The sequence below is a fragment of the Hoplias malabaricus genome, chromosome 4, assembly GCF_029633855.1.
Source record: "Hoplias malabaricus isolate fHopMal1 chromosome 4, fHopMal1.hap1, whole genome shotgun sequence".
Classification (NCBI taxonomy): Eukaryota; Metazoa; Chordata; class Actinopteri; order Characiformes; family Erythrinidae; genus Hoplias; species Hoplias malabaricus.
The window spans coordinates 49,639,684-49,652,367 of NC_089803.1; the positions used below are offsets into that span (position 1 = coordinate 49,639,684).

At 38.2% G+C, this 12,684-nt stretch overlaps 3 protein-coding genes and 1 non-coding gene across 5 annotated transcripts in view; 3 read left to right on the top strand and 1 right to left on the bottom strand.

Annotated features, from left to right (window-relative positions):
* LOC136694493 (L-fucose kinase) overlaps positions 1 to 4,544 on the top strand; it is a 45,200-nt gene extending 40,656 nt beyond the window's left edge. For both annotated transcript variants that reach the window (XM_066668107.1, XM_066668108.1), the window contains one exon: positions 2 to 4,544. In XM_066668107.1, coding sequence (XP_066524204.1) covers positions 2 to 88 — 87 coding nt within the window. In that variant the 3' untranslated portion in view covers positions 89 to 4,544. The remainder of the gene's footprint in view (position 1) is intronic.
* A 92-nt stretch (positions 4,545 to 4,636) lies between these two features.
* commd9 (COMM domain containing 9) lies at positions 4,637 to 7,917 on the bottom strand. The gene is made up of 6 exons (XM_066668537.1): positions 7,783 to 7,917; positions 6,977 to 7,102; positions 6,741 to 6,880; positions 6,527 to 6,561; positions 6,317 to 6,420; positions 4,637 to 6,193 (listed from the first exon to the last, which is right to left on the bottom strand). Exons 1-6 carry the CDS (start codon positions 7,864 to 7,866, stop codon positions 6,056 to 6,058), a joined length of 627 nt encoding a protein of 208 aa, XP_066524634.1. The 5' UTR covers positions 7,867 to 7,917; the 3' UTR covers positions 4,637 to 6,055.
* A 521-nt stretch (positions 7,918 to 8,438) lies between these two features.
* On the top strand, positions 8,439 to 11,793 carry rpl18a (ribosomal protein L18a). The gene is made up of 5 exons (XM_066668538.1): positions 8,439 to 8,594; positions 9,403 to 9,582; positions 10,768 to 10,897; positions 11,271 to 11,380; positions 11,652 to 11,793. Exons 1-5 carry the CDS (start codon positions 8,577 to 8,579, stop codon positions 11,742 to 11,744), a joined length of 531 nt encoding a protein of 176 aa, XP_066524635.1. The 5' UTR covers positions 8,439 to 8,576; the 3' UTR covers positions 11,745 to 11,793.
* Positions 10,958 to 11,092, top strand: LOC136695968 (small nucleolar RNA SNORA68). Its single transcript, XR_010802544.1, has one exon. It is a non-coding gene; the product is annotated as a small nucleolar RNA SNORA68 (small nucleolar RNA).
* Positions 11,794 to 12,684: the final 891 nt, after the last annotated feature.

Consider the following 12,684-nt stretch of genomic DNA (forward strand, 5'->3'; position numbering starts at 1 on the left):
GGGACTTGGAGATTTCACTGTGCACTCAGTGGAGTTGGACATGGAAGGGATCACAGTTCAACAGCATAATACAGAACATGCTTGGTGAAATGCAATTTATCTGAGATTTACTACCAAGAAATCTAGAAACTAAGGCTATATTCCCATAGCAGGTAAAACTGTCTCAAATCTGATTTTCTGAACTCATCTATTTTTTTTTTATGTTACACGGGGGTTTAGTGTGATCTCTATCATATACTATATTGCCAAAATTATTCACTTACCCATCCAAATGGTTGAATTCAAGTGATCCTCATGGCCACTGGTGTATACAGCCAAGCACCTAGGCATGCAGATTTCTTCTACAAAAATTTGTGAAAGAATGGGCCACTCTCAGGAGATCACTGAATTCCAGATTGGTACAGTGACAGGATGCCACCTGTGCAACAAGTCCAGTCGTGAAATTTCCATGCAACTAAATATTCCACAGTCAACTGTCAGTGGTATTCTAACAAACTGGAAGCAATGGATAGGATCAGTGTATGCTGAGGCGCATAAGTGGACAGAGGTTAGTCCCTAGAGACCTCAACTTCCTGTGGCCTTCAGATTAGCTCAAGAACAGTGCGTTGAGAGCTTCATGGAATTGGTTTCCATGGCCGAACAGCTGCATCTAAGTCCTACATCACTGAGCACAGTGTAAAGCGTCAGATGCAGTGGTGTAAAGCAGATGGAACATTCTCATCCAACATCTGTGTCTGACCTCACAAATGCTCTTCTGGAAGAATAGTCAAAAATTCCATTAAACACACTCCTAAACCCCACCCTCACCCTTTGTAGATGAGAATATTCAAGACACCAACTCTGACACAGGGGTGCCAGTGTTTAGCTTCCAAAGTCCACTGAAATTTATTTTAAACATTGTTTCATACAAACTGCTATTTCTTATTGAATAAAATTATATTTGAACCAAGTAATGTGACAAATCCTTTACAATTTTATAATTATGTATGTCATAATATCATTATAAAGCTCATTCAATGTATCCTGGCCCCACCACGTACTGAGAACCATTGGTCTAAGAACTGAACAGTGAAATGCAATGAGAGTGATTACATTACTTTTCCTCTGAATATGGCCATTTATTCTACAGTTTAATGTACTGTATTTGTCCAAGTATATATTTCCAAAGGAGGTCTGGTCTGAACAAATGTGTATTATAAATACTAAGATGCCCCCTCCTGGGTGTGTTCCTGCTTTGCGCTCAATGATTCCGGGTAGGCTCCGGACCCACTGTGACCCTGAATTGGAGAAGCGGTTTCAGAAAAATGAATGCAAAGATGCTAAAAAACGAGGCCAAAAATTCTGTGAATAAACGGGGACATTGTTTTGTTCTGCCTTATATTCATATACACTGCTCAAAAAATAAAGGGAACACTTAAACAACACAATGCAACTCCAAGTCAACCACACTTCTGTGAAATTAACCTGCTACTAAGAGACAGGCCAGTACACCAGGAGACGTGGAGGGGGCCGTAAGAGGGCAGCAACCCAGCAACAGGACCGTTACCTCCTCCTTTGTGCAAGTAGGAACAGGAGGAGCAGTGCCAGAGCCCGGCAAAATGATCACCAGCAGGCCACACACATCCATGTTTCTGCGCAAACTGTCAAACAGATTAATGAGGGTGGTATGAGGGCCCAACACCAAGCGATTGACATTTGCCAGAAAACACCAAGATTGGCACCCTGTGCCCTTCACAGATGAGAGCAGGTTCACACTGAACACATGTGACAGACATGACAGAGTCTGGAGACGCCGTGGAGAATGTTCTGCTGCATGCAACATCCTCCAGCATGACTAGTTTGGCAGTGGATCAGTAATGGTGTGGGGAAGTGTTTCTTTGGAGGGCCGCACAGCACATCCATGTGCTAGCCGGAGGTACCCTGACTGCCATTGGGTACCAGGATGAGACCCTCAGACCCATTGTGAGACCATATGCTGGTGCAGTGGGCCCTGGGTTCCTTCTGGTATATGACAATGCTAGGCCTCATGTGGCTGAAGTGTGTCAGCAGTTCCTGCATGATGAAGGTATTGATGCTATGGACTGGCCTGCCCGTTCCCCAGACCTGAATCCGTCATGTCTCGTTCCATCCACCAACACCATGTTGCGCCACAGGCTGTCCAGGACATCCCTTAGGAGAACATCCACCGCCTCATCAGGAGGTGTTGTCACACAGGCACTTGGAGGCCACACACACTACTGAGACTCATTTTAACTCGGATCAGCGTGTAATTTGATTTTCAACTTTTATTTTTAGTATGATTCCAAATCCAGACCTCCATGGGATAATAATTTTGATTTACATTGATTTTTAACATCTTTAGGTTAACATTTTTATGTTTTTTAGTTCTCAACGGATTCAACTATGTAATGAATAAAGATTTTCAAATGGAATATTTCATTGATTGAGATCTAACAAGTGTTATTTAAGTGTTCCCTTAATTTTAGCAATGTATTAGTTTTTAATCTGAGGAGCATAGCAACAGAATTATCTCTTTACAAACTGTACCCTTTTACAACTTTCTACTCTTTGACACAATAGAAAGGCCAGTAATGTGCAAAGTAGGGCCAAAACACTTGACAACCAAAAATCAGAACCAAATGACATTTTGAGAACCAAAAAGATGGATTTATGAATCCACTTTTGAGTTCCATTGTCTTCCTTTTGCTTCAAAAAACTTCTCGCTTCTGAGCTGTGGACATTTTGTCACGAGGGTGGGATCATCTCCGCCACTGGCTGCTGGAGATGAGCCTCCACCCGCAGAGAACATTCTACACGCCCCGCTATGTAAGCCCACAAGTTTTACCTCTCCACACACACAGTGTTCGTGCCTCACCCTGCAGTTCACTGTCTGACAAACCCAAACACACCATATACACACAGTAATCGCCCCTCGACCTGCAGTCTGCTGAACCTCAGGGCTAGGGCAGAGTAACCTGTGTGTAAAACTTGCCGTAGTGGGGCATGTACAATGTACTCGACAGGCGGGGATTATCTCCAGCAGCCAATGGACTAGATGCCACCCTACAGTCATGTAGAGCTTCAAAGTGAAAACGACACGAGAAATTCAAAAGTGAGAAGGTTTGGGAACTGAAAACGAGACCAAGAGAACCGTAACTGAGGAGGAGCACAGCACAGATACAAAATAAACAAGTAAATACGGAAATATTCTCTTTATAAACCTGTCCTATGAAACTCTCAGTTCTCTCCATTTTGAAATGAAATTTCTCAGTTATGGATTCTGCTATTTGGTTTTCAAATTTTGGCCCTACTTTGACGCCATACCTTTCTCCTTAACAAAGCGCTCATATTGTTGTCCACGTATTATGACAGCTTAACATGTTTTAGATGTATGCAACAATTAATTCAGTGACTGTCAGCTAAGGAGAAATCAAAAAGGGAATACAAGAGAAATATTTAAGACACTTGGTTTTGTATTTTTGAAGAGTAATAGTTGTTGCAATAGCAATTTGGAACGTATTGGTAGCATCCAATTAAAATTGGGCACATCTTTTCTTAAAATGCTCAGTTTTAACATTTGGAATGTTGTCTTTGTACTCATTCGTTCATTGTCTATAACCGCGTATATAGTTCAGTGTTGCGGTGGGTCCGGAGCCTACCCGGAATCCCTGGGTGCAAGGTACCCTGGAAGGGGCACAAGTACTTTGGCAGGGCAACACACATTCACACCTATGGACACTTTTGAGTAGCCAATCCACCTCTCAATGTGTGTTTTTGGACTTTGGGGGGAAACCAGAGCACCCAGAGGAAACCCACTAAAATCCTCAGTCACCCAGACGTTGATTTAAACCCACAACCTCAAGACCCTGAAGCTGTGTGTGTCATGAATGTATCAATGTTCATTTTATTTACTCGAACCCACAACCTCCAGGTCCCTGGAGCTTTGTGACTGCGACACTACCTGCTGCGCCAACGAATGAAAAATGTTCATCCATTAAATGAAACAATTTCCATGGTTTTTGGGGAGGTTTAAAAACAACTGCTGCAAACAGTTGTAACATTAATGTATGCTGAATGTATTTTGACTTTAATGGTTATGAGAAAAAAATGTGGCTAGTATTATTTTGACAATAAAAATGCTTTATTACAGTAATTCCAAACTTTGTAGTGAACAAAAGTTGTTTTATCCCTGGTCACAGCCTGTTTAGCATTTACTAAAATGAATGTGTTTTAAGATAGTATGATTACAAGCAAACAGGAACGCCTTAGTTTCAGGACAAATGGGTCCATAGGTGATTTGTTTGCAACGCAGAGGATGTCGACACATTTATGGAGACACTAGAACAGATTTGGAAGAGCAAAGTGGGTAGATATATTTAATGCCCCACAGTAGACCATCAGGGAATGTTTTGCTCTTGATAAGGCACTCAAAAAGACCAATAGTAAAGACTGTTACTGTTTTCTAGACAAAATTCTAACAGGTGTAATTACTTAAGTTGTAGAGTGCCGATTAGAGGTTTCATATTAAATAAAAGGGGTAAATGATACAAATAACTTAAATTCTATGGATTTATTTTAAGATGTATGATATTCTTTATTCAGAATACTTTACAGATTTTTAATCATATTTCTACAATTTATATACAATAAAAATATATATTATTAAAATATACATACTGACAAGCCAAAGCATAAAAATTGATTCATTTCTACACTCAATTTTCATTTTATGGTGTTAGTTCAACAAATAAACCCTTTAGAACATCTGGTGCAGAATTAGTTCTAGTTTGTGGTGCCCTGGGCAAACCCACCTTTATAGCTAGCTAATAATTTAGTTTATTGGGTGGACTTTGATTTGAATACCTTCTTCCCCATAATTTTGCAAAAAAAAAAAGACTGCAGTGAACTGTAGACATTTTAGAAAGTGAATGCACCTCAATTCACTCTGACCACAGCCCACAGATTCTTCAGATCAGAAATCAGATAATGGTTTGTTTCCCATTTTTCATTTCCTCCAGGTAAATTGGGCAGCATAGCACACTTAGCTATACCCCTCTCACTATGTTCTACAATAGTGAGGAACCAACAGCAGAGCAGGTACTATTTGTGTTGTGGATCATTTTCAGCACTGCAGTGACACTGATGTGACTGTGATGTTAGTGTGTGTTGCACTGGTATGAGTGTTGCTTAGGTTATTAAACACAAGTGTCACTGCTGGAATAAGTATAATACACCAACAAAAAATATCCAGGCAACCATGTCTTGTGGGTTATACCTGCAACCCCAGATGAACTAAAAAATGTGTAATATAGTGGCTTGTGAGTGGGTACTTTTAAATATTTCAAGCAACACTCAATAACACGTGAACACCATGACAGTGTACCTGCTCTAGTTCATTGAATCACTCATTGAAGAATAAACTGAAAGTCAGCTAAACACAGTCTATAAAACACACTTTAATTAGAGCAAAAAATACATGTTAATGTTTTTATTATATCAGAGTGAGTACTGTTATGGCGTTTACATAAGTCAACAACATTAACATTGTATTCTCTATATTAGTATATAGTTAACTTTTTATGAAGATAAACAATGTTTTATTCTCCACTCATTTGCCATTTATGAGGCCCTTGAAAACAGTACTTGGTTATATTCTCATTTTATGGAACCATGGCAGTTTCTGTTCTCTTTTATGCAACATATTGCACACTTATGTTCACGTGTCCTTAGTGTCAAGGACCTAATCCTATTTTCCAGGTTCTTGGGATGGTCAAATATGCTTTTTTTTATCTTTGAGTCCAAAAAAAGATTCAAGGGCTTTGTATGTCCAAAGGTAAGCACATACGTGTAGTCCTGTAAGATGTGTGACCTGTTCTAAGAGTTGGCAGAGATAGATCAGTGATTCTTAAGCCAATCCTCAAGGACTTGCATATGGTGATTCTGCTTTATAACTATGTGGGGTTGAAGCAAACATGTCTATGGGTCCATGAAGACCAGTTGGAGAACCGATATAAGCTATATCACACAAGTTACAATTGGGATGAACTGTCTAGGACTACTTTCCTGCCACAGCAGAGAGCTGATCTCGTATACGGCCCAGGCCATCCAGCATAGTATCCAGGGTTTCTTTGCTTAGCTCCACAGTGACTAAAGAGTCGCCTGCACTTCCACTCTCACTGGGGGAATGCTGAATCTATAATATTCACAGAAATCAACACATATCAGCAGATACTTCTGTCTGCCAAAAACTGCTTTAATTCAACTGCAACTGTGCAAAGCAATAGTATTAAATTATAAAGCATGTATTTAATCATACCTTCATGTGTAACATACAGGTAGGCACAGCCAAGCGGCTTGCTGAGTCTGAGGCTGTTTTCATATCCACCCTCCACTCCATGTCTACAAGCTTGGGCAAAGATACTACAGCACAAACAACAGCACTTTTAGTACTACAACAAATTTATGATATAACATTGATACTCATGATTGTAAATAAAATGAACATTGATACATTCATGACACTCACTTTGGGTAGTCAAGGCATCGTTTCTCCATGTTGCCCTAAAAATAAAAGGACATTTTTACAATGTAACTTTGCAATATTCATAACACAAAGCATGGTTCCTAGTTTGCAATCACTTAATATTTAGGTAGGAAATTATTTAAGAGACAAAAATTATGGCTAGCACTTAAATATGCAACTGTTATTAAACATAAAATTTACTTTTTAAAAAAATCACCTTTGTTCCAGAAGAATCTTCGTGAGCAGATTTTTCAGGTTTGGGTGAAAAGTGTCAGGAAACAAGGACAATATATTTTCTGGTGCTGTTATATTATGGAACACAATTTGATGTGAAAGCATGTGAATTGCTGTCAACACCTGACAAAAGACAGAGTTATATTAAATATCTGTTACTGATAAACAATAAAATAAAAATATATAAATCAAATTATTCAAAAAAGCCAATGTGCTAACCTGCATTGCCTCATTGCTGGACAAAGAGAGGGCGCGTGCGGTGGTGTCTATTAGAGGCCGAGACTCATAAGCCCTGGAAGGGAAACTTTCCATACACAGCTGTCTTACTACGTCTTTGGACGGAGCCTAAAACAAATTATTGTTTGACTTTGTTCTGATTTGTAATAGTTATGTGGCTAATTATATTGATTATGTTATGGTGTCTCAAGAATAAAGCTTTACATGCTTTACTTTTTAGTCGAATTTGCAATTATCTTAATGAACTGCACTTGGTTTCCACAGATAAGTATTGTAATATCACATCAAAATGTGAACATAAAAACGCCATTTACATTTGACAACTATTTCAAAAGTACTTAATAATAATAATGAGCAATTATTTATCATTGTACAAAGACATGGGTCTTCTGCATTTAACCCATCTGTGGCAGTGAACACACTAGTGCATTAGGGGCTGTGAAGACACCCAGAGAGGCGGGTAGCCATCCCTGCCGCCCGGGGGCTTTTGGGTGTGCAGTGCCTTGCTCAAGCGCACTTCAGCCATGGGTGTTCCCGCCGGTCCTGTGGATCGAACCGGAAATCTTCCGGTACCACGCCTGGTCCTCTAACCATTACACCAGGGCTGCCCCCATATAAACATTGCTGTTATTAATTAAAAGCAAACAAAATCAACGTTTGGGTAGCTATTATTTGGAATACAAAGGGTAAAGGAATAGCTGACTAAACAAGCCCCGATATCTGTGGGGAAAAATAGTAAGCGTATAATATTTCATTAAAAGTGCGAAAACAAGCGACTTAAAGGGTACCTTTAACAGGAGTTGTAAGGAGCTAAAATGTTCCTTAGTGAGTAGAGCCATTTTGATTTGGCCTGTCACTTTTCTAAACGGCATCCAAACGCGATATTGTGCGCATGTGCATAAAACTAGCTAGCCGAATTCTGTCAAAATTAAAGTTTCCCTAAATTTCAGCTGACATGTTTGAAAATGAAAGTTTTAAATATCTAGATATTTTTTTAACATATATTTACATAACACACACAGACATTTATGTCACCATTTAGCAGATAATTATGGCAATTTAGTATCTAATCGAGTGGCACTGAAGGAACATATAAATCTTTGGGTCTGCAACCACAAACAAAATTCAACATACTGCTTAAAATGTCTACAAATTCAAGTCCCGTTTAAACGTTATGTCGACGTCATATTCACAACCAACATCTCGCATAAGTTTTTAATATTGAAAAGTGGTTGGGTTCGGGTTACGTGACGTCGCTACCAGGATTCAACCAAAAAAAAGACGTCACCGTTGTGTGTCTACTGGGAGAATTTTTTTTAATTATTATTTTTAATTAAAGGATCAGGAATTACACCATCTCGTAGAGGAGACATACATCACTAAAACTACAAACACATTAAAACATAACAAATAGCGTATGGGACTGTCCTCTCTCGTGGTGTGTGAGGACCGGCAGTAGATGGCGGTAGAGGTCGTGGTGTTTAAAATCGGGTACCCTATCCCTAGAAGAAGAGCAGTGGGTTAGAGGCGGAGCTCTCGTTCTAGATTCTTTCTTTTCTTCGACGGCTCTCTCAGAGACACGATGAAGGCGTCTGGCACAGTACGTACAAAGACACGTTTACACACTTTAAACTCACCATTTACTCCCATTGTGGCTAATATCCCTCAGTGAGGTAGTAAAGTGTTAGCAGAAGTTTGAGTTATCGGCTGTGTTCGGTGTAAAGTCCATTTTTTCGAGATTTAACGGTTCCGTGTATACCGCAATATGGCAGCCCCCACAGCACTGAAACCATGCGGCCCGCAACTCTGGAGTAATGTAGTCCGTTAAATGTCTTACTTTAAATTGCCTTTGACTATTTACAGTGGTCAGTACACAGTGTATGACGAGTACCCGTGTCGGCGACGAAGCTGATTTAACACACAAGCAATTCTGCTGGCCTTGAACGTTAGGCTTCTGAATACTGTAGAACCAGGTCGTGTTCAGATGCTTATTTTGGGATAGGGAATGCCATTGTAACAAATATGTGAACATATTGCAGTTCTCTGTAGATTGACAAAAGATTATTCTCAGTTATAGCCGTATTTTTCCCAGTATGAAATAAATAGTAACTGATTTCGTAATCCTTAATTAAATATTTTTGTCTTTTCCAAATATTTATCTCCATTTAAAAAGGAAAATCTGTGCGATAATTATCAAATACACTTCAACATTTCCTGCTTAAAAAGGGAAGAGTTGCAAAGGTTGATATTCCTTTGGCCCTCTTTAGATGTACAAATTAAGTGTTTCCTTGCTTCTGGTATGATTGTTACCAAAATCCAGGGTTGACTGATGTGTTTTTTTTTGTTTTTTTTTTAATTTGATATTTTTTTTTTCTTTTCTTTTCTCCTCTCCTCTTTCCTCCCTTAAGCTTAGGGAGTACAAAGTTGTGGGACGTCTTTTGCCCTCTGCCAAGAACCCAGCCCCTCCTCTGTATCGCATGAGGATCTTTGCTCCTAACCATGTTGTGGCAAAGTCTCGCTTTTGGTACTTCGTCTCTCAGTTGAGGAAGATGAAGAAGGCTTCTGGAGAGATTGTGTACTGTGGCTTGGTAAGAAAACCATTGGCAAAATATTGAAAATGCTGGGATGTCCAAGCACTACTTTCTGGAAGAGCTCAATTTTATGAAATTAATTAGTTTGACTTCTGTCAGATTAGTGCTCGGTGCTAAAACTATGTATTTTTGTGATTAATTTTTGCTCGAACAGTTGACCACATGAGAATGTAAACAAGATTTTATAATGGGTTTAATTCAAGTGCGTCTGTGTATGTGTTTTTTATATATTTATTTATTTATATATATATATATATATATATATATATATATATATATATATAATATTTAATGTTATAGTCTCCTGTTTACTCTTGTGTTTTGGGGTGTATTTTGTCTGGTAAAGCGACACATTGCCAGAACACAAGCACAGAAACTTTCCCTTGTGAGCAGGTGAACACACTGGGTTATTTTCCCGTTTGGGAGAGGAGCACGGTTTGTTGCCTGAAGTGGTTTTCCTCACGCAATTATTTTCTCCGCTTGGAAATTTTTAATTGGATCCAACACCATAGATCAGGCTGCTTCTCTTAAATAAACACTCCCAAGGATGGAACTTTTTCCGCCTTGCACTTAGTGATTCTGGGTCCACTGCTGCCATGAACTGGATAAGTGATGAAAGGCAATGAACGTGTGAAACTGAAAATGTTCTAGCTTTCCTACATTTACAAGCACTTTACTTAGCTTTGTAATGGGTTAAGTGAAATGTTTAAAGTTCAGCTCTTAGGAGTGTTTATTTATCCATTAATTCATTTTAAACTCATAACTTTTTTTTTTAACTCTTTCTGAGTAAATGTTTGTTCCAAGAAAAATAATATTTTCATGGCACATAGATATCATTACAATTTTGTGATAACTGTTGTTCCAGTGAAATCTTTCCTTGTAAATTTGAGTAATGAGCATATATATTTTGTATAGTAATGAACATTTGGTGTAGTCAATTTACATTTTTAAAAGGATGTCTTTTATCACAAATGGTAATATTGCGATAAATATCGAGATCAATCTAGAAAAGTTGTGATAACACATTTGGCCGTATCGCCCAGCTCTACATCAGATGTATTTCAGCAGCTTGTTGTGATATACTGTAGAAACTGGAGATCAATTATTTTGACCTAACAGTTTTTATTTTTATTTATTTTTACTTATTTACATGTTCACGTCAATCCTTTCTTTTGCGCTCAGGTTCATGAGAAATCACCTCTGAAGGTAAAGAACTTTGGCATCTGGCTGCGCTACGACTCCCGCAGTGGCACCCACAACATGTACCGCGAGTATAGAGACCTGACCACATCTGGAGCCGTCACCCAATGCTGTGAGTACAATTTTGCATGTTCTCTGCACCATTTCATGATCAGTGTTTCATGATAAATAATATGCACACAAACCCAGAGGTCATTATCTTCATTTATAATGTTCTTGCTGTGTGTGCATAAAGAAATTCAAAGAATCTTGTCGCCTTTCATAAGCTGTTTTGTGCCAGTGGAAGTGAATTCAAGATTCAACACAACAAACTGCTATGTTTTGGTGTATTTATCTAAATATGACCAACAGTGTGATTGTTTATTAGGTGTGTGAAAGATTTATTTCCCTGTAATTATATCAGAAGTTTGTCAGGAAGCGGTATTGTTGTAACACCACCAAAATTGACTTTTATCTAAGTCCCCCCTTCTGTTGATTGTGTTTAGACCGGGATATGGGCGCTCGTCACCGTGCACGTGCTCACGCTATTCAGATAATGAAGGTGCAAGTGATTGCAGCCAACAAGTGTCGCAGACCTGCTATCAAGCAGTTCCATGTAAGTTTTGATTTAGTCTTAAGCTTGTTTTTAACAATGCCTGCTTGTTTAGTGATTAAGTAAAATAAAAACTTATGTAGTACTTACATTAATGTAGTTGAACAGTTTGTTAAATACATGCAAGACTATGTAGACAGATTCATCCAGATCCAGTGTATTGTCTTCAAATCTTGCTGTTTAGAAAATGGCTGATATCTTGTCAAAGTTGTCATTAGTAGTTTTTAAATGAGGGTGACTCTTTGCTAATATAGCTCTTGTCTCTGCTCAACAGGACTCCAAGATCAAGTTCCCCCTGCCACACAGGGTTCTGCGCCAGCAGCACAAGCCCCGCTTCACCACCAGGAGACCAAACACATTTTACTAAATTGTTTATGTTGCTGAGTTTACTGGCAATTAAAAATCACTCGTTGAAAGTCGTCTCCTTTTTGGCAATAATTTAGTACACTGGCCCTTTTTTTTTTTAAAGATACAGAAAAAGTTACAAATATTAGGCATCATTTTTAAGGAAGTCTATGTTGAAGTAGTAGTTGGCAGATCAGTTCTAATTGTCTAGATATATACTGAGAAACGCAAAGCTTAAAAGTTAATGTTTTTAGTCTTTTATAAATATTTAAGGAAGAAAACATGGCAAGGTTCCTCAGATATCCAATTGTAGTATTTGAATAAATTGGTTTTTAGATTAACTTTTTCCCCTAGTGGGTGTTCCAAAAATTGTTAAAATATGGCCTATATGTGAACCTGGATTTGACAAACTTTGGATTTTTTTTTCCAATCCAGAAACAGATCAGTTATTGTTACTACGGAAAATTGAATCCAACATTCTTGACATCTCCCATGTTATTCAAATATAGCTTGTTTTTTTCCTGAGTACATTGAAGCTCAAATTTATTTGTAGAGCTGTTCTCCAGGACTTTAATTAGATCCTGATAAGACATTGTTAAAAGTCACAAATGACTGATTAAAAGCTAATAGTATTCATCAGTAATTTGCAATATTTTTTTAGCTGGATATTTGAAATTTTGCCTTCTCTGGTTTTCCCTTTTTTTTTTTCATTAGTTTCTAACATACTGGCAAGGCAAGTTTAAGGGCACCTTTCATACAAAAGCAATTCAAAGTGCTTTACAGAAGAAACGGTTAAAAGCAAGAATAAAAATCATAAAAGTCCAATAAAACAATTACAATATTGCAGTGAAAGAAAATGAGAGTAAAATGATTAAAACTATTTAAACTGATAAAAGAAAATAACTAAAGTGCCGTTAAAGAATAAAAGTGCAGAGTATTTTAAACTGAGCTGAAAGTCCGAT

Bases quoted from the DNA above. Each gene is read 5' to 3' on its own strand.
- commd9 (XM_066668537.1), bottom strand. From the start codon at position 7,866: ATGCCGTTTAGAAAAGTGACAGGCCAAATCAAAATGGCTCTACTCACT. The intron at 6,562-6,740 runs GTGATTTTTTTA...TTTTATTTTTAG, and splicing joins AAGATTCTTCTGGAACAAAG to GGCAACATGGAGAAACGATG. The intron at 6,194-6,316 runs GTATGATTAAAT...TGAATATTATAG, and splicing joins CCTGTATGTTACACATGAAG to ATTCAGCATTCCCCCAGTGA.
- rpl18a (XM_066668538.1), top strand. The intron at 10,898-11,270 runs GTGAGTACAATT...GATTGTGTTTAG, and splicing joins TGGAGCCGTCACCCAATGCT to ACCGGGATATGGGCGCTCGT. The intron at 11,381-11,651 runs GTAAGTTTTGAT...TCTGCTCAACAG, and splicing joins CTGCTATCAAGCAGTTCCAT to GACTCCAAGATCAAGTTCCC.